General features: G+C 42.9%; 1 protein-coding gene across 8 annotated transcripts in view; it reads right to left on the reverse strand.

Annotated features, from left to right (window-relative positions):
* Window positions 1-267: 267 nt before the first annotated feature.
* reps1 (RALBP1 associated Eps domain containing 1) overlaps window positions 268-21,604 on the reverse strand; it is a 59,500-nt gene continuing 38,163 nt past the window's right edge. For 6 of the 8 annotated variants that reach the window (XM_080200841.1, XM_080200844.1, XM_080200839.1 and 3 more), the window contains exons 8-19: window positions 18,559-18,680; window positions 14,016-14,096; window positions 10,169-10,256; window positions 7,582-7,683; window positions 6,543-6,615; window positions 6,200-6,333; window positions 5,877-5,941; window positions 5,215-5,397; window positions 5,029-5,112; window positions 3,573-3,721; window positions 1,892-1,997; window positions 268-535 (exon numbers count right to left, since the gene is read on the reverse strand). In XM_080200841.1, coding sequence (XP_080056967.1) covers window positions 467-535; window positions 1,892-1,997; window positions 3,573-3,721; window positions 5,029-5,112; window positions 5,215-5,397; window positions 5,877-5,941; window positions 6,200-6,333; window positions 6,543-6,615; window positions 7,582-7,683; window positions 10,169-10,256; window positions 14,016-14,096; window positions 18,559-18,680 — 1,256 coding nt within the window. In that variant the 3' untranslated portion in view covers window positions 268-466. The remainder of the gene's footprint in view (window positions 536-1,891; window positions 1,998-3,572; window positions 3,722-5,028; window positions 5,113-5,214; window positions 5,398-5,876; window positions 5,942-6,199; window positions 6,334-6,542; window positions 6,616-7,581; window positions 7,684-10,168; window positions 10,257-14,015; window positions 14,097-18,558; window positions 18,681-21,604) is intronic. The other 2 variants (XM_080200838.1, XM_080200840.1) reach the window with 2 other exon arrangements.

The raw sequence follows: 21,604 nt of genomic DNA on the forward strand, positions 1-21,604 counted from the left end.
TGGTGGCCTCCCTCTGTCAGCCACGAGTCCAGAGGATTCAACAGGTTATCCATCTCATGTAGGAGCTCTGTCCCACTGGTAAGCCAGCTCTGCTATCTGTAACATTGGACTGATCTGGGAGGGGTTGTAAAATTATTTGTTCTTCTGTAGAATCAACACTGTTGCAAATCCCTCCCCCACCCAGGGCCTGAAAGCCCATCAGCTTTACAACTTCCTCTTGCATTATTTCCCCCACCATCCCACCCCCCCGCCTCCCCCCTCCCCTCCCCCAACTCAACACCTCCTCTTAAAACACACTGGAACCACATGTCAAGTGTACAGCTTGATAAAATTAACCATGTAAACTATCGCTGCATAGTAGACCGGCGAAGCTGAACACAGGTAAGCTGTCTGCAGGGTGGAGGGTCCGGTGACACACTCGGACCAAACACGGTTTTTAGTTTCATCCAAGCATCAGGAGGATCGGTTACAAGTGCGAAAATGGCCGAAGCTGCTCCAGTTGGACCTCGAGAGAGATTCTTTCCTCAAGCACGTCCTATGATGATTATCCGGGATGGAGAAGGGAGAAAGACAGAGAAAGAAGAAAAGGCCTTCGTTTAATGCTTCACACTTCACCCTTTTCAGATCATGTCCGCACACTTAGAATCATAGAATCCTACAGTGCATAAAGAGGAGGCCATTGAGCCCATCGAGTCTGCACCAATCACAATCCCACCCAGGGCCTATCCCCATAACCCACGCATTTACCCTGCTAATCCCCTGACTGTAAAGGGGCAATTCAGCATGGCCAATCAACCTAACCCACACGTCTCTGGACTGTGGGAGGAAACCGGAGCACCTGGAGGAAATCCATGCAGACCTGGAAAAAAAAAATTTCGATCTCCACACAGACAGTGACCCAAGCCATGTCAACTATCGCTGCATAGTAAGCCAGCAATAGCCAGACTCCTGCTTGCATTGCTCCACAAGAGCAGTACTGGCCAATTCTCAGACTTCACTTCCAACCCCTAACAAATACACCTCAAGACATCCCAGGGAAAGTGAGGAAGTGACCATTCCTCACTCAGTACTGTGTCGAAGAGTCAGTTTAGATTAATTCTCCGCTTGGGGGTGTGAACCCACAAACTTCTCACTTGGAGGCAGATTCACTGAGCCCAGGCTGATATTTAATATTAAAATTAGGTCATGAAGCATTTGTTACATGTATTCAGTACGCGAGGACATAATGGATAACATGAGGCTGAGATTAGCCAGTGGCACACTTCGCAGCAGTCACTCCTCAGTCTGAGGTCGTTCTTTGAATGATTTCACGAAAGTCAGATATTTTGAGCGCTTGAAAGCAGAGTTTACTGAAAATAATGATCTAAAATGTTGGGGACGCAATGAGAGTTCTTTTTCATTTTCTGATACACTTGCATAGAAAACCCTTCAGGTCTCTGTTATCAGTTTTACCGATACCTACAGTTTGACTCTTATCTGTAGCCGTATGTTAGCAAATATGGGCAAAAAAAATTGAACACTTCTTTCTCACAGTCCCAGACATAATCAGAAAAAACCCTCCTAATTCACTAATGTCCTTTAGGGAAGAGAATCTGCTGTCCTTATCTGGATTCCTGGTACTGTGAAGGAGCTGTGCTAATCATAGTGCCACCCCTGCAGATTGAATCCTTTAGAGTTTAATTGTTCTTATGTGCTCTCCATTTAAAGTACATCCTTAGAGTTTATCAATATCACTGCTTCATCCGAGGTAATTTGAAGGAAGGCAATGAAAGATAGGCTAGGCTAAATTTGCTGTTTGAAGTGTCACAAGCATTGATATTTGCAGCTTTGGTTGATTAAAGTTTCAGTGATATCACACTAAGTAGACTCATTGCGTCCAATGTCTTCCTACCTTCAACTGCTGTTGTAACTCACTGTTGAGTCTGGCTAACACCGTGTTAGTTTCCTTATTTCTTCGGATCGAAGCCTGAATAGACTTTTTATCTTTGCCAAATGACCTGTAATTAAAGAAGATGCATTAATAACTTGCCACCCTGTACACCCCAGCTTTGTTGCAGCTAATTTCTATTCCCCATCTCACTCAGGGAGGGAGGTGGCTGGCACAAGGAATGGCAACAAGTAATGGCACTTTGTATAATAGAACTCGGAAGGTCTGGTCCCACTTTACAGGGTGCACCTCCAGCCCTACAACTAGAAATCCATTTAAATTAGGTCAAGAAGGGGGAGAAAGGTGAAAAAAAACAAGATCATAATCAACACTTTTCACAAGGCTTTTATCAGTGACAACCCCAGGTTCAGATGCAAAGTAAGGATTCGATTTTCTCCTAGCATTAGTTATGTGAACCTCTGCTGTACCCACTCTTTGGCAAATGCATATTTCTTTAGGTAAGGAGACAAAACGGCACACACAGTGTTCCAGGTGCGGTCTCACCAGGGCTGTGTAATTGCAGCAAGACATCTTTATTGCTCTTTGCCTTAATTGCTTCTTGTATGCACATATTAGCTTTTAGTGACCCACAAACAAGGATACCCAAGTCCCTTTTGAAGTTCAACACTTTGTATCGATCACTGTGTATAATTAAGCCTTACCCCAACTAAGAATCAAATTAAACAACCAAGCAATTCCAGTAAAATCTTTCCAGCCTATGGGAGGGTTTGGTGGGGGTGGGGGGGGGAGGAAAGGGGAAGAGAAATGGGGAAAAGGCCTGATTTGGCTGAAAGCCAAGTTTCAGATGAATGGACAATGTAATGGGCCAGCTACACTCCCATTCCATTTTATAACCATTACATTCGCAGGGAAAGATTGCAAAAGAATACTGAACCATAGATTTACCAAGTGGCAAGTCCCCAGTTTCAGTGGAACTATTGTGGAGAATTGGCAGGCAGAGATCAGCCACTTCCTGTCTGGATAAGCGAGGGAATGGAGAGTAGAGGAGGAGAGGGAAATTTACAGCAAGCTGTCCCATTGTGCATTTGCTCATATGGTGGGAGTCTAATGATATTCCAGCATGAATAGAAGAGACTGCCGCCTCAGTATGGAATAGTGCACAACAGAGGTAATACCAAATGGCTGGAGAAAATAAAGTATTGAGATTATTGAACAATGTGGATAACTTCACTGTCAACTGCTTTTTATTTATTCATTCCTGGGACATAGGCGTTGATGGCTGGCCAGCATTTATTGCCCATCCCTAATTGCCCTTGGAGAGTCAACCACATTGCTGTGGCTTTAGAGTCACAGGTAGGCCAGCCCAGGTGAGGATGGCAGATTTCCTTCCCTAAAAGACATTAGTGAACCAGATGGGTTATCTGACAATCAACAATGATTTCATGGTCATCAGTAGATTCTTAATTCCAGATGTTTTTTTATTGAATTCAAAGGCAGGATTTGAACCCGGATCCCTAGAACATTAGCTGAGTTTCTGGATTAGCAGTCTAGCGATAATACCACAAGGCCATTGTCTCCTCATCGATTTGACATACATCTAGATCTAACATGCTGCACTGATTGATCAAAGAAAAAAAAATCCACAATCTGGATTTGGACAGGAATCAAATAGAATCATACCTACCTTGGAATTGATGACTGTGCAACTAGCACAGTATTAATTATACTAGTTTTTTGGACAATTTCGTCTGGTTCAGCACGAAGCTCATCATCAGACTTCAGTCTTCTGCGGACGGGCTTTGGCGGGGGGACAAGAGATGATGTACTTTTAACCTGTAATTTAAAAACACAGAAAAAGGGTAGGATTCATAAAATTGCAGAATAATGTTAAACATCTAATTCCATCCCAGTTCAATAATGATTCGTAGGTGTCTCTTGCATCAGATTGTCAGCCTGGTGCCCATTTTTATCCTCTATACTGCAAGGTTCTCTGTCATATCTCCCTAAATGTGCGACACCACAGAAGTCTCAGCTATCTTTTGATGAACACTGCAAACATTTTACGAAAGTAATTGGCAAAAATCGGGCATTTTCTTCTGATACCTAAAACTCTGCCGCCCATGCTCCAACTTGCACCGTGTCCTATTCACCCAGCACTCCTTTAGGCTCACTGACCTCCTCAGACTCAGAACACCTCGATTCAAAAATTCTCTGTTGTTCTCTAATGCCTTTCCCTTCTGTGTAACCTCCTCCGACCCTGGTCTCTTCCGCATCCCTGATTTTGACAGCTCAGCCGTGGAGCAATTACCCAAGCTCCAGAATTTATTGTTGAAACTGTGCTGCGACCCCACCCTCCTTTCAGAGGACCCTCAAAATCCACACCTATGACCAAGCTTTTAATCCCCTCCCCTAACATGTCTTGTGTGAAATACTGGATGATCACGCTCCTCTGAAGCATCCTGACATTTTATGACGTTAAAGATGCTGTACAAACTCAACTTATTGATTGCACCCCATATCATCTGGAAACCTGGGGTGGAAGTACGCTGTCAGTGGGATGCAAAATGCAAACTTAGGAAAGCTGGAAAAGGATCAATGTGAAAATCTGAACTACTAAAACAGCAGTAACTGCTAAAGAATGAGTTGGTTGGGCCTTTGCAAGTGCGAACAGAAATGGGAGAGGAACTTTTGGGTGCTCAAAACAGAAAAGCGAACGTGCAATTGAGTTCGCTATTGGGCTCTGTTCTGATGGTAATCCAGAGAGAGGAAAGTCACAAGGTTTGGTTGAATCCTAATACAGTTTCATGTTTCAATTGTCTCTTGCAATAGGTCTAGCTGACTGGATACACATATGCAGTTTTCAGGATATTCCCTTTGGAAAGAGATTTAGAGTGGGATGATGTTACTTCCAATAAAAAAATTGATTCTGAACAAATTCTCTTTCTTCTGGGGCTGAGCAAAAAGAAATTAATTGGGCATGGCCTCCATAAACTATTTCAGTCCCAATAACCAAGGACAGCAGCCATCCACCTCCTTCCAGGTGTAAACGTTTTCCTGTAACCTCAAACTAGAATTGCACGGGCATCCTGAGACAGCTCACATCATTTATTATAAATAGCTTAATTAAGGACTCTACGTACTGTGTTTCCAGTTGCCTTTTCATCACTAGAACCATCTAGTTTTGCTGTTCTTAGGGTCCCTGCTGAATCTGGAGGTTTTTCAGCCTGAAGAGATACATTTAAAAGTTGATTGAATCCTAGTCACAGATCTGTAGACCATTGACATTTCAGCCCTAGCCGCCGTGACGAAGCTCAGAAAATGCTCACCGGAATGGGTTCAGAATGCTTGGCCGAGTCATCCATTTGCTGCTCTGTGCTCTTCGACACAAACGCTTCAAACTGACGGAAATCGGCAAAGTTCGGCTGCTCTGGCATCTGGTGAGGTGAGGTGCTAGAGTGTGACGCGTGGCCATCAGCTTCTGCTGAGCGATGCAATGGTGGCACAGTGACCTAGACGGGCATCACAACAAGAGAGACGTATTTCATCTTTAACATTACAACAAACCGAAGGGACAGTGTGCCAATTTAAATTCAAGACCGTCAACAAGACATGTACAACTGTCCTAAAATTATCATCACTGTTTGAAGATAATTAAAATTCTGAAAAGCAGAATGCATTTTCCATATCTTTAAATAAAACATCACGATATCAGAATGATTTGTGCTAGAAACTGAAAAACACAGACAATTGAATTTTTTTAAAATGCTGTGCCAAATGATGGTTTGCTGATATTAAACTTAGAAGGGCTAACAAGAGCAACATGGCATTAATCTGTTGCTTTCCTCAAGTGCCAATTATTCATACTGACTCCAAATCATTTCACTTCAGCTTTTATATTGTGGCAGAGGCTAGTGAGAGTCTCAGCGTGCACAAACACCCAACGTTATACATTTTTTAAAGTCCAACCCCATAGAGCCAATTCACTTACCTGCGTAGGCTGAGGTCTCGGAGGCACTGCAGGGGGACAGGTGACAACCCCAGCTTGTGGTTGTCCTTCAGAGGAGCAGTAACGAAAAGAAAAAGCACAAAGCAAATGACTTGGTAGTCTCAGAAGCACATCACGCTCAGCTTACAAATAAATATCATAAAGTTGACATATTCTCACACCAGCAGTCGGCACGCTAGTAACGAGACGCTGTGACCAAAACTTAAACGGTAATTTTTGCGCTAACGATCATACTCCCCAGACGGTATTTTAAATATTCTGCAGGATTTGACAAGAAGAAAATCTCTGTGATAAGAGGTTCCCACCTGCGTTGCTGGCAGCAAAGGTTCTGTTCATATCTAGGGATGAAGATCTTGAATGTGAAGGCTGGGGTCTTGGCGGAGGTGGAGGAGGCGCAGCAGTCTTGAGCGTATTGTCTGGGGAAGTGCCTGAATGCGAACTGTGAAGAGCACAAACATGTCCGAGAAACTGATGTATGTATGCTTTCACCCTCGTGACCAGGTGCCTTCTCCAGAGTTAAATCCATTACGTTTTTTTTTAAAAGACTCTCGAGAGAACATTTTAATCATGATATACTTCCCTCCGCACAGTAACTTAATTCTTATAAAACCACAAGGCTAGAAACTCCCCAGAGAAGCCTCCACTTACCGCTGTCGAGTTGCATTGTTTCCAATCTGATCAGTCTCTGAAACAAATGAGTCTGAACTACTGTATCCGTCAGCTGGGAGAGAAAAGGAACTGAATCAAAAACATTTTTCACAATTGCCTAAATATAAGGTATTAATTCTAGCAGAACCAATATCTAAAATATTCCATGAGTAAATTCTGATAAAGGTACTCTAACAGTAAGAACTGTGCGCATAATGAGAGAGAAAAAGAACACAGTAAAAACAAGTAATCTGGTTAAGGTCAATAGGTTAATGCAAGCTCAAAAAAAAAGTGACCATCCTGGTTGGTGCCATAGGCCAAGTCTCCCTGGACTGGAGCAGAATAATTAATCCTAGCAATTCTATGCCTGTGCAGGCTCACAGTACATTAGGGCTCCGTCCCTTTAGACCAGTTATTATGGGAACTAGGAATCTTTCTGACATTATTGCAATGCAAGGATGTTGTTCAAGTGGCTGGGAATTAAATCAGTGCTTTCTGCTGGTGAGCTGCACGATTTTAAGCAAAAATGGAGCAGAGATAAGATACAATGGAAGCTGCCATCAATAACAAAGTTGCCCTTGCCAGCAATGCTCACACACCTCATGAAGGAATAAAACCTGTAAAGACTTTTTATTTTAAGAACAAAATCAATCTAAAAAGTTCTCATATAAAATGCAAGAAGTTTATTTATTAGTCACAAGTAAAGCCTAAATTAACACCGCAAGGAAGTTACTGTGAAATTCCCCTAGTTGCCCCACATGGGTGTTTGTTTGGGTCAATGCACCTAACTGGTATGTTTTGCAGACTGTGGGGAGGAAACCGGAGCACCCAGAGAAAACCCACGCCAGCGCTGGGGGGGTGGGGTTGTGGGGGAGAGGAGGAGGAGGACGACTTGCAGACTCCGCACAGTGACCCACGCCGGGAATCGAACCTTGGTCCCTGGCACTGTGAGGCAGCAGTGCTAACCACTGTGCCGTACCAAAAAAAATACAAAAATCATAGCGTGGCTTATGGGATAAGTGCAACAAATTTCTCTTACCTACAGTGTTTCCGGCAACAAATTTCACAGTGGTGGCTAACTTAGTCTCTTCTGAAAGCTCAGGCGAGTTTGTCAGCAGAGGGCTGGTTGGGTGTGTTAATTCTGAAAAGCAACAACAGAAATCATTTGGATTTTATCAACCACATTATGAAGAACACAAATCCTTCCCATAATTAGCTCACAATTTCCACTATAGTTACTGTCAGTTTCACAGCAGATCCCTGGAGGTACTCCTTTAAAAGGGCAGCGTGATAAGCAGTGATTACCTTCCAGGCGGGATAGTGGTGGGCATGCTCAGAAATGCAACCCCACCTCATTAAATAAAGCCAACAGTGCAAATGGCTCTGTGACGTTACAAGCAGTCCATGTCATTTTGAGAAATCAAACTGACAGCAGAGGGAAAATCTGGCCGCCTGATTAGATTTCTAGTTTCAAACTCAGAACATGAAATACAGCAATACCGCTACAACGAAAAGGGGAAGTCAATACTACAGGGACCAAGTACAAGTAAAACCACAAAGCACTTTCCATTGCCACCTTTGCACTGGGTGGCCCCATCGAACAGTATTACATTTTCAAGATCAGAAGTTCTATTATTAAAATGAACAAGTCTGCAAATACACGTTTTAAAGTTTCCAATTAATGTCCATACGTGTACAATTAATTCTATCTGATTTGAAGCACTGCATTTTACATTATGATCTCTCGCCTATTGCACCCACTACACCAAACAGGTCAACCAATCAAAAGTAATATTCTACCCTCACTCAGTAAGGTTCTTAAACAAAAGGGGGATGCTAATGAGGCACTTGGACTAAAGTAAAAAGAATACTATGTTTGCATTCCTAAGGGATACAGAACCACCCAGATTTCATTTTAAAGATAAAAATGATACAACAGGGGTTGGGTGGAGCGCAGCAGCTGTGAGCTGTTCATTCATCTCTAGGATCTGGGCTCAAATCCAGGCCACAGATGATGTACTGAAGACTCTCCGCCAGCTGCAATGTTCTGAGCAATCTGAGGTTTGGACATTTAATCCAGTCCCAAGCTAACATGGTATTAGCTAGCTTAGGGTTAGCCTAAGCTGACAACCTCACTGAAGTGGAAAAAGAAAGTGAGGAATGGGGCAGATACTGTAGAATAATTCCCAAGGGTTAAGGCATATTGTCGCAGCAGAGCGTGGAATGTTATTCTATATTTGAAAATTGAGGACACCTTATGCAGACAATAGATGCAAAAAGTGGAAGCTATCTACTTTCATAGTAACACATTATCACAAAAGCTCTCATTAAAATCCCAAATATACCCTAAACTCGCATCTATCTACATTGGAGAAAGCCATAAGCTGGGATGTTCCTGTCGTGCAGGACCTACTGTGGGAGATTTGGCGGCCCAGCCAAAAATCCATTGACTGTCGGGGGGTCCAGATAATCCCACCAATGGATGGGGCCAGAAAATCGTGCCCAGAGTCTCTGTAGACAGCAGGTCAATTGCCATGAACGCGTTTTGCTCAGAGTGACTACACAGCAACCCCCTTGCTTCATCTTGCGGCCTCTTCTCAGGATCCTACTCCCTAATAGTCATTTTCCAGACCATTGTCTTCAACAGCAGCTCTGATCTCACCCAACACATCCTCAAGAACAAGAAATAATGAGGACAACACACAGGTCAGACAGCTAGAGGAATGGGAAGCAGGATTCATCAGCAGCAAGAATTCACTTATGTCATCAGAGCGGACGGGTGGTAAAGATGCATTAAATGGGTAAAGGGTTCTGGACTTTAGTAATTTCACAGGAAACACATTTCACATTGAGTCAGTTGATCAGTCTCTGGGCACCACACTAGCCTTCTATTAAAACAGGGGGAAAACAGTAGGTGAACAGTTTCCAGCAGAAGCCTCATTTTATGAAAGCGGCTGGAGAGGAGAACTCACGTCTCCCTCAAGGGTCCAGAAATGCTGCAGCCTAATTGCTGATCCAGACAAGATCGCATAACTCAGCAGAGTTCAGGAAAGGGAGTAGGAGGACTCTTGAGCCTGTGTGACCCAGCACAAGCCTGGGCACAATGCTGATGAAGGCAGGGGAATAGAAAAAGAAATAATTCACCCAATTTACAAACTTCAAGCCTGGTCCGCCAATTCCTGGAGAAGCACTTACTAAATTATGCAGGCTTCAACTAAAACAACAACTGTTAAAGCCAATCTGTTCACAATGGTGACTGTTGCTTTTGGAAAGAACAGGAGTCAATCCACACACCTTCCATCTCCAGGAACAGACGCTGAAGAACTGCCACACACCCACCCGTATCATCAAGAATCTAAGGCTCTGCAAGTAACCTTATTCCATGCCCCTGACCAGATGAGTCTCTCATTTTATCAACTGTTCCAAAAACAAAAGAGGTGCTGACAAGTCATTTAGAAAAGACATTCTTAAGGAAGCTAGGGAAGGTGAATATATACAAAAGAAAAATTACATTTTTCTCTGGAACTAAGGAAGATTATAGCTACACAACCAAAACCTTGACGGTCAGCCCAGAAACAAATGCTGAATGAGACACAGACAGACACGGGAGCAGCCCTTTTCATTACCACTTCCAATTCTCTTCAGCTCCATTTCTTGCATGTGAATTTTACTTGGAGTCATGCGGATCGGAACTGGGTGAACGATAGCTGTATCCTGCAAGTTAATTGTTTGGGCAGGGGTAAAGAAAAGGAGGGGGGTGGTGGGGAGATGGGGGAAGAAAAGACATTACAATTAGCAATTGCAGAGGAGATTTATTATTGGATTGTTCACTATTCCTGAGTGAAGAAAAATTTAAAATGCACCCAATTAAATATTCTCATTGCCTGGAAATGAAAAGCACAAACAATTCTGACGACAGTGCAAACAACCATCATTATACTGTGATATAAAATTCAAGAATCCTTAGAATCAGGAATTCTGTTTGGTCTGAAATGACCTCCAATAATAAAAATGCTTCAGCACATTCAAAAATCAATTTGGTACAATTCCTTTCGCTTTCTGATATATTCTAATGAAGATATTCTCTCTTGATGGCTATGTTTTTCTTTAAAGTTAGTTTTAGCTTTTCCCGGATTAGGTTGAGATCCCCACCGCCCTATGTTTTACGTTGGTGGAGATATGTTGCCATTGGCCACCAGCAGAAGCTTTTGGTCCCATCAAAGTCTACAGCGTTTTGCATGTCTTGCCTATTCCATTGCTGGGAATCTGCCGCGGGGCGGGGTTCAGTGGGACCAGAAGAGCCCGTTGGTGAGAAAGGCAGAAAATTCCTCATAGTTAATTCCTCCGTGATGGGATGGATAGACAAATCCTCTGGGTTCTGCTTCTCCAAACCAAAGCTAGTAAAGTATGAAACAATAAAGTAATGGATCTTACTGGGCCTCTCTGAATCTTACTTGCCAATCACACTTCAGCAAAAGGCAAATGCAACCCCAAAATGCAAACGACAGATGTGATATAATCGCATCATGATATCTATCATTGACCCCAAAATGTAGAGGACAGCCATGTTATCAATCATGGCATCTGGGAATTCTGCAAGTTATCATGTCAGTAGCAGAATCTATCTCTTGGGAAGTATGGGCTCTCCAGGTCAGTTGCACAAAGTCCTATTAATTGGGCGGCATGATGGTACAGTGGTTAGCACTGCTGCCTCACAGAGCCACGGATCTGGGTTCAATTCTGACCTCGGGTCACTGTCTGTGTGGAGGTTGCACATTCTCCTCATGTCTACATGTGTTTCCTCAGGGTGCTCCAGTTTCCTCCCACAGTCCAAAGATGTGTGGTGTTAGGTTGAATGGCCATGCTAAATTGGCCCTAACGACAGGGGGTTTAGCAGAGTGTGGAGTTACAAAAATGGGGCCTAGGTGGGATTGTGGTCGGTGCAGACTTGATGGGCCAAAAGGCCTCCTTCTGCACTATAGGGATTCTATGGGAAAAAAATGGTAGCTGTAGCATCATCTGGCCACCAAGTGGAGAAATGAGCAATGGGAGAAGGTACACAAGACCCCTCCCTATAGTAAAGCATGTAACATTCCCTTTCTGCCTCTCTCAGGGGGAGAAGGCAAAATCTCATGTAAACCCACTGGTTAGAGCAACATGATTCCACACTGCAGAGGTCACTCACTCTACTGCTGATGGAAAGAGAGGTAAATTAAAGCTCTGTAAAATCACACTTAAACAGCCAGTTACATCCAAACAAGAAAATGAAGCAATTTAACAAAATATGCAAAAGACACAATACTGTGAATCGCCATCTTTTAATTTAGCCTAAAAACCTCAGGTGCTTAATCTGCAATGTCTGCAAACTTATTCCATTATTAAATCAGTAAAAGTTAACACAAAAATAAGGCAAAAAAGGTACAAATTGTAAGTGACATTTTAGAGGATGGGAAAGGAGGTGAAGAGAAGAGAAAAAAAGAACAGAAACATTTATATTCAGCAAAAAGTGCATCCCAAATACATGCTGAATATTAAACTAGGATTATAAAACTAATAACCAGGAAGCCTACTTGACTGTGATCAAGTTGCTCCATCATGTTACAAACCACAGCTGTTTGTCTTCAGCCCAATTTCCTGTCTGATTTATACTTTCCAACAACTTGTTTTTCGGTGTATCTATTTCCCCATTAAATACCTCCACTGACTCCGCAACTACAATCTCCTAGAACAGTGCTTTGTGCACTCATAAATCCTTCCCAATGTGAAGTTGCAACAATGGAACAGTATTTTAACTCAGTCTGACCAGCACTTTGTACAACTGGAGCAAGTTCTTTACCTTCATTTATTTGTGTGATGAAGCCTAGTGTCCTCAAAGCCATCATCATAGCAAACTATTTTTTATTCATTTGTGGGACATGGAGGAGGTGTCGCTGGCTGGCCAGCATTTATTGCCCATCCCTAGTTACCCAAAGGTAGTTGAGAGTCAACTACATTGCTGTGGCTCTGGAGTCACATGTAGGCCAGACCAGGTAAGGACAGCAGATTTTCTTCCCAAAAGGACATTAGTGAACTTGCAGCTGTAAAAGTTTTAATTGGCCTATGTACACATACTGACCTTTTTTATGTAAGAAAATTAGAATACGGAAACAGATTTTTACACCAGCCAAGTTGGTGATGGAATTAGAACCTCTGCTCATGTGGAAGTTAAACACTGGTATGCTTGCTGCTTCCACACACCTTCATTCTAACATTTCAGCCACCAATATACCACTCCTTAAATAGTGCCATGGCTTCTGCTTCAATCACCAGCAGTGTATTCCACAGCTTCACAATCTCAAAAGATATTTAAATGTTTCTGCTCGTCTGTCCTGAATTCTCTGGATTTCACTTTGTTTCTATGCTGCATTGTTCCACACACTTCAATCACTGCTTTCACAAACCCTGCTCACTCTTCAGTTATATTTCCATCTACCTAAAATATGAAATCAACTGTAGCTGCAACTGTCACATCCACTTGAGAATAAGTCATCTTGGAGGCAACTACCACAGATAGTTGCTTTTCTGTTGGGGGTGGTAAGAAAGGGACAGGCAGCAATTGGTTAGTCAGTTCCTGTGTCCAGCTAATCAGCAGAGCTCTATACAGTCACACTAATTAATGCTCCATAACAAGGTTAGCAGTGAACTTAGAGAAACCAAATTAATTAACAAACCTCAAATATTCTCATTTATACAATAGTAATCTGGTTGGCACTAAACTCACTCCAGTTTAAAGACTGGCACATGTAATAAACCCAACAAATTCTACACCATTGCACTAACAATAAAAAAGGGCTACTGTATAGCACAAGCTGTAAATACATTTGCTTTACACACAACCCTCTCAGTATACATGTCTGAGTATATTTGCACTGAGTGATTGAACAATCTGATTGAACTGATTAACCTTCCATGGAACCCAAAGAGTAACTGCTCTTTATTCACTAAAGAATAGAAGAGAGAGAGAGAGGGGAGGAAGGAGGCAGGAGGGAGGAGTAGATGTAAGAAAGAAGGGGTGGGGGGTAGTGTGGCAGTAAAAAGAAAACCAAATTGGGGGAGATAACAAATTAAATTTTCAATTGTCTTACAGAATTTAGCCTCCTTTCCAAGGGCAGTGAATATGCAGGCTTTTTACACTTGTGACTGATGTGCCAGTAGCAACAAAAGGAAGACCATTTCATTACAGTAGGTTTTAGAATTAAGAGACAGAACTTTAACTGTAAGCACATGCTTATGATTTGGATACAGCACAGCAAGAAGCAAACAAGATCTTAATGTATCACTATTCAGCAGCTCCTTCGAATAGAGTCGATTAGTAAATTTCACACTCAATTTCCAACTCTAGCACATGCAAAAGCAGCAAAGTTATTTTTAAAAGTTTGGGTTAATAAAACAAAAGCGTAACATCAGAAAGCCCACTCTACGTGATTCACTTACAGGATCAGCTGGTGCAATGTTAGAATCAAACTGGGTCAGAGTTTGCGAGCTGGAGGAGCGTTCACTAAAAGTCTCCCACTGCTGGACAGACAGAGTAGAGACCAATCAGAATGGGAAAGGTCACACATTACAAAGCTTTTATAAAGGTAATTTTGCAGACAGAGTAAAATAAAGGAGAAGTTTCAAGTCAAGCATTTTAATTCACAACGCTTTGATCTGCGTGATGAGGTGGTATCCTCCTGCTTGCCAGCATGCATTCAATTTCTAAATCATAAATCAATCCTCCAATTCACTGAACTAAATGGGAATGGTGTGCAGTTGCTGGGCAGGATGCAGGGAAAATAAAATTAAAGTCCTTTCAGTATAATAAATTCTTCTGTCTGATAGAAGACCCCCCCCCCCCCTCCGCTCCCCACAAATGATAAAGTGTTTATTACTATTTGGCCAATTCTCCAGAAGATTAATGGGAACTCAACTTTGGCTAGTGAGGAAATGCTCAGGCTCACATAGCTGGGTCTTACTTTGGTCCCGCGTGAACAACAGGAGCACAATTTAGTATTTTTCTTGCACGAGAATGAGGCTGGAACACTGGTGCAGAGCCTTTCACCAGTGGTCAAGTGTCAATCTCAGCATTCAGGGACACAGAGAATGCACGCGTCTGACTCAAGGATGGTGGATTTGAGATCAGGGAGAGATCAGCCATGAGCTGATTGAATGGTGGAGCAGGCTAGGAGGGCTGAATTCTGCTTCTAATTCCATTCAACTCAACAGAACTTGGAGAAAGGGAAAGATAAGTTATAGAACATTTTCTGGCCAGGCCTCAAATTGAGAGCTTGCACAATGGTGTTGGGGCAAGACCAAATAGAAATCAGTGGGAAGTTGAGCAAATGGAATGTTCCTGATAAAAGTGATACTGTAATACCCCAAGTAGCTGAATGGAATGGTTCAGACAGAGCATTAAGATTGTGAGGCATCTGGACAGAGGGTAGGATTTTCCTTTGTTTTGGCCTCCCACCATTTTAATAGCCTGACATCAGACATGGGGAGTCCATCCATCACACAATCAGGGAGCTGGTTTTAAATGGCCAAGTTGTGACCGACGATGAGAAGAAAGTGTAATTTGATCTGTGGGTCTGATTAAGGGCTGTATGGTTTAGACTCGATGTGGGTATGCCGGCGTTGGACTGGCGTAAACACAGTAAAAAGTCTGACAACACCAGGTTTTAGTCCAGCCTATTTATTTGATAATATACTCACAAGCTTTCGGGGTTAGCCCCTTCGTCAGGTGAGCTGGCAGCCACCATGCAGGCCGCAGCAGTCACAAACAAGTTTAACAGTTTTAAAAGTGGTCCCTCGAACACCGGGATGCTGCTCCCTGCTCTAGAAGAATCCCTTAGTCTCCGGGGGATGTGGCCTCTTTCACTCAGCCCAATTTCAGATTGTCCCAAACCTCCAGTTGGCTTACTCACCTTGCCAGAGTTTTGGTTCGTTGGGGTCCTGGCAGCAGCCCCACACCACACCACACCCCCACCTTCCACATAAATGTTAACTCCTAATGCTCTCAGAATTCTGCTGTGGATGGGAGTCAGTGTTGGGAAGTGTTGAAAATAAACATTGGCATTTAGATGTCCTGGGCATCACACTCCACAAGCTTGCTTCAGCATCACAACCACCACTGCACCCCCCCCCCCCCCAAACTTCTGCTGTCACACTTCCAGTCCAGAGTAAAAACCGGAGTTAAGTTACTTCAAAAATTGTTTTAAATTGGGACATTTGCACCAAGTGCTTTAACAAAAGGTTGCTGCAGTAAGGTTTAAAAGCAATGTATTTTCTAGAGAGCTTTGCTCAAGGGAACCTATTTTTACGAGTGTAATTTATGTGCCACGATATTAAATTATCAGTAATAAATGAATTAAAACAAAAAGTAAATGTTACAATCATAGAATCCTTACAGTGCAGGAGGCCATTCAGCCAGTCTACCCTCCACCAACAGTAATCCTATCCTATCCCCGTAACCCCACGTAGTTATCCTGCTAGACCCCTTACACTAAGCGGCAATTTTGCGTGGCCAATCAACTTAACCCACACATCTTTCAGACTGTGGGAGGAAACTGGAGCATCTGGTGGAAACCCATGCAGACAGGGAGAACATGCAGACTCTGCACAGACGTGACCCCGAAGCCGGGACCAAACCCCGGTCTCCGGTGCTGTGAGGCAGCAATGCTAAGTGCTAACCACTGTGCCACAGTGTCGCCCTTAGAGTTCAGGATTTTGAATGCTCCAGAATCTGATTAAAATGCCAGACACAACTAGGGTGACCACATTAAACAAAAAGCATAACAGCATTCCCATTTTCAATCGTCTCACATGATCTTATTTTATTCTTCAATATCTTGGAACTCAGCAAGACGGCAAATCATGTCCTGGAAAGAAAGCCAACCTACCAAACACAACAGTATGTTGAGTCACGAACGGAGGCAGCACAGTTTCAGCTTCAGCTGACATTGCCACTCTGCTGGATTAATATGAAAGAACTGTAGAATCCCTACAGTGCAGGAGGCAGCCATTCGGCCCATCAAGTCTGCACTGACCACAATCCCACCCAGACCCTATTCCTGAATCCCCACAAATTTACCCTGTTAATCCTGACACTAGGGTCAATTCAAGATGGCCAATCAGCCTAACCCTCACATCTATGGACAACAGCACATCTTTGGAAGGAACCAACCACACAAAGAGCACTCAACACTGTAGGTTACAAAATGGCACTAGCAACTTGCATGTACATAGTGCCTTTAATGTAGTTTAACATCCCACGATGCTTCAAAGGAGCAATAGTAAAGAAAACTTGACATTTGAAACAGGTGGTGAAAAGTTTGGTCAATGATGTAGGTTTTAAAGGAATGTCTTAAAGGAGGAGAGAAGACAGAGATTTAGGGAATTCCAGAATTTAGAAACCAGACAGCTGAAGGCACAGCCAGCAAAATCAGGGATAGGCAATTGGCCAGAATTGGAGGAGTTCAGAGATCTCAGAGATTAATTGTGGGGCTGGAGAAAGTTGCAGAGTTAGGGAAGAATGTAGAATCTAAGTAAGTAGTGAAAGAACATAAAAGATGGGTAGAGTGGTGGCAGGTTGAGAATAGAAAAGCAATTTGCGGAAATGAAAGCTTCTACAAACCAGTCTCTACTATCATGAAAACCCAGCTGCTTCCCAGTGTGTACATACTGATCCTTAAGGTAGTGGGGAGCAGTTTGTACTCACTGGGATGCAGGATGGATTCTTGAATCTAATTTAGGAAAATTAAACCTGCCAGGTAAAGATAAGTGGAAGGCACGTACTTCTAGCTAATAAAGAGAGAGGGAGAGAGAGAAAAGGAATTATATTTTACCTGTACAAGAATGCCCTTCTCCAGTAACTCTCAACAGATAATCATCAGGCCAGCTTCAATTATTAATTGGGTATAGGGACAATTTTGCTTTTAACATGTGCTTGGATTGTACATTTAACAATTTTTAAAAGGCTAGGCACTTACATTCACTGCATATTTTTATATGCCCAATAAACTGGTTTAGAAACACACTGAATCGTACTGTGTGATGGTGAATGAAGAAGGAGTGACAGACAATGTTTTCCCTTTTTCCAGCAAGGCTCAAGTCAAAAACAAGGAAACCAAAGGCCATTCAGCTCCATCACTCTTTAAACTCTCAAGTTCTGAATCTCAATGTCAGAAGTGAACTTTCCCACAAGTTGCCTTACATCTTTTGTGCGCGTGAGGAAAAAGGAACTTAACATCTTTGTTGGCTGTACACATTGGAGAGCATACACCTGAGGACTGAATGTAACGTTCGACTGATCCAAATCCCTGCGCTATGCTGGGTTAGCCAGGCTACAGCATTAACTTTTTAAAAAAGGAATAGTGGCTCTGTGATGGATGCTACAACTAACTTCACTGCTGCCAGGTGAAAAAAGGAAGCAACAAACATAAATTCACCTGCTAAAGTTTCCACTCCAGCTGTGCACTCCATCACTGCATCTTAGGATTAGACTAAAGTGCATTGCTTCTAATGATCAAACATTATCTAATACTCATGGTTCAGACACACGTGAGAATTATTTGTATAAATTAGCACATCTGTGCCCCAACTTTAAACAGGAAGTCACTGCCTTCAGGAAAGAAATAGAGAGTGATAAACTAAAACTGAAAATTGTATTTTGTGGCAGATATAACTTCTCAACTAGTAAATGCACAAGACATGCTGTGGCTATATGATCTACAACCGGAACAGATTTCAACAAAGCCAAATAGCTTTAAAGCACAACACTACTTTATTGAAAAGCAAACAAGGAATATCTATATTCAATTGTGCTTTACTTATGGGCAAGACACTTGCCTGGCAGTTCACACTTCTATTCTAATTACACGTCACACTGAATCCACCAGCAATGATGAAAAGGAGCGCCTTGTCTGATTGCAAAAATCTATAGATAATCTGCAATAGGACGGGTGCATAGCAATGGAATACAATTTAATCAGTTACTAACCTCACTGCCCTGGTTCAGTTCTGGCCATGTCTGGTTTAGTGAGGGCATCGACGGCGATTTGCTAGGGGGCACTTCTGCTGGTGAGGTTGAGAAGCCAGTTTCAGAACCCCGGTCAGCAACTCCTAAAATAGAAGGTGGGCCAATGAGAACTATACAGCACTAATCTATAAACAAACTAACGTGGGGACAATATGAAGCAAAAGGTGCAACTTCAAAGTTCAATGGTTAAAGGTTTCGCTTAATGAATCTTCCTTCAGAAACTGTTTAGGGAATGGGCAAATGGCCAGGGACCAAACCACAGCGACTCTGAAATGCAGATGGAAACACCATCCTAGCCCAGGGAGATTACTTTTTCCCTTTTGAAAATGAACTCCACTCACTGTCCCTTTCCATAAGCAGCCCAAAGAGTATAGGAATTTGCATTCATAGAAAATCATGGGCCCAATCTAACACCCAATTGGTCTCCAGACTGCATCTGTCCTCTGCAGTACTAACATTTACCACTTACATTTTTAAAAGTCCATATGAACATTCAGGAAATCATCACAAACCCTAGGCATTCCATTCCTGATTATTTTCCAGCTGTGCTTCCATGTTCAGGTCAACAACGAACCTCTTTTTGAGGTCAGGAAGTGAGCGAGCTCCTGGAGCTAAGAGCTTTAATGCTGATTTTCCAGTTAGTAACACTTGTGCCCAACAGAAAGTTGTGGGTCTTGTACTTTCAGACTGGTGCTACTGCACTTGGGTATCAACCTAAGGAAGTGCCATACAGTTGATCTTTAAGATGAGAAGTTAAAATGAGACAATGTCTACTCGTTCAGGTGGACATACAGGATCTTATTTCACTATTTGAAATGCATAGTTCCATTGTTTCTTAGTTTGTATGCAACCATCAAAAGAACAGATTATCTAATCATTCATTCATTTGCTGTGGGGAGACAGTTGTGCGTAATTGGCTCTTTGCCTGCGTAGTAACTCAGCCAATGCCAGTTTCCAGTCACCGGAAACCCTTCATTGGAAACCAAAAGGAAAGAGCCACACCCACAGCTTACAGTAAGCGTGCACCCCAGGACCTACAACAATGGTCCAGGTTGAAGCACCTGGCTTTTAATCTCCTATTGCTGACTTCCCAGTGGGCGAGTTCATACCCCACGAAACCCAGGGAGTGATATCTTGATAATCCTCCATGTTCTTCATGGCCATCATAACAGTCTACATAATATCAGTGGAGAAACCAACCATTAGGGAATCTGAACTCCGATATCACGGGTTCAAGACCAGGGAGCAGCCTCTGACTGGCGAGTTGTGGTCCGATGAATTGTATTTTTAGCTCGTTTCTTTAATACTTTAGTTCAGTGGGGCTGGATACATTAGCGCTTTAGACAAGATTTATTATATTTAGTTCTACTTTGTTCATGCTATAGTGAGTGATAACCAAGGCAGTTTAGTGAGTAATTAACTTGGTTGACTGACCAATTCACTTTAGTTATTAAGAAAGACAAGATCCACACAAATCAAATTTAAATTTTAATTAATTAACTAACAGAGGGTAATTTCAGTCACACCAGTCCTATGCTCCACCTGTGTGTGACATGTGGGTAATCCAGGACAGTCCAACGGCCCAGATGACTATATTTGCAGGAAGTGTGTACAAATGAGGCTCTTCATAGATCACTTAGACTAACTGGAGTGTCTAGTAGACGTACTTACCAGCATGCATTATGGCAGAGAGCATCATAGACAATAAGTTTCAGGGAGGTGACTGCACCCAAGGTTGAGGAAGATAGATGGGCGACAGTCACAATCAGTAGGCAGTTAATGCATGAGCCCCTTCAGCTCTCTCCTTCCTCTCTCAAACAGAGACATCGTGTTAGATGCTGTTGGGGAGGACAGCGTATCAGAGGATGATATACTGTGGTCAGGGCAGCAGCAACATTGCTAGTTCTGCTATACAGCAGGGAGGGTCAAAGTGCAGGCATGAAGTGGTAGTAGGGAATTCAATACTAAGGGGCACAGTTAGGCACTTCTGGTGAATATGATCAAGACTCCAGGATAGTCTGTTGCTTTGGTCAAGGACATCTCTCAGCGGGCACAGGGCATTCTGAAGCAGGAGGGCAAACAGCCAATAATCATGGTCCATGTTGGAACTAACAACGTAAGTAGGAACGAAAATGTGATCCTGCAAAATGAGTTCAGGGAGTTGGGAAGGCAGCTAAAATGCAGGACCTCCAGGGTTGTATTCTCAGGAATAATCCCTTTGCCACGTGGTAGGGAGGTAAGTAATAGGAAGATAGTGCAGCTTAATAAGTAGCTTCAGAGTTGATGCAGGAGGGAGGGCTTCAGATTTTTACACCACTGGAATCTCTTCCACAGCAGATAGGTCCTGTACAAAAAAAGGACGGGTTGCATCTAACTGGAAAGGCACTAACACCCTAGCGGGAAGATTTGATTGTGCAGTTTGGGTGGATTTAAACCAATAAGGCAGGAGGGATGGGATCCACAGCAGTAGGTCAGAGAGTACAGAGGCTATGGAGACCTCAGTAAATGGATCCAGTAAGGTTAAGAGAAGTATAAAATGAGAGTGTACAAAACATGACAGGACAGATGGTCTGAGGTGTATTTGGTTTAAATGCAAGGAGTATGGCAGGTAAGCTTGGGTCACCAAATGGAATTATGTTGTGGCAATTATGGAGGCTTGGGTGAAAGAAGGGTATAAAACTGGCAGTTTAGCAATCCAGGATTTAGACGCTTCAGGCCAGATACAGTGGGGGTGGGGGGGGGGGTTGCATTACTGATTACGAAGTCACAGCTATACAGAGGGAGGACACCTTGGTGGGATCATGCAGTGAGACCATATGGGTTGAACACAGGAACAGAAGCAGTGCAATCACACATTTGGGATTGTAGTACAGACCTCCCAACAACCAGCATGAAGTGGAGGAACTGATATGTCAGCAGATTATGGGAAGATGTAAAATGATGGGCAATTTTAACTTCCCAATATTAGTGCCTGGAGTTTGGAAGGGGCGGAGTTTGCTTAGTGTGT

The sequence above is a fragment of the Carcharhinus amblyrhynchos genome, chromosome 12 (assembly GCF_965287045.1).
Source record: "Carcharhinus amblyrhynchos chromosome 12, sCarAmb.v2.hapA, whole genome shotgun sequence".
NCBI classification, from domain to species: Eukaryota; Metazoa; Chordata; class Chondrichthyes; order Carcharhiniformes; family Carcharhinidae; genus Carcharhinus; species Carcharhinus amblyrhynchos.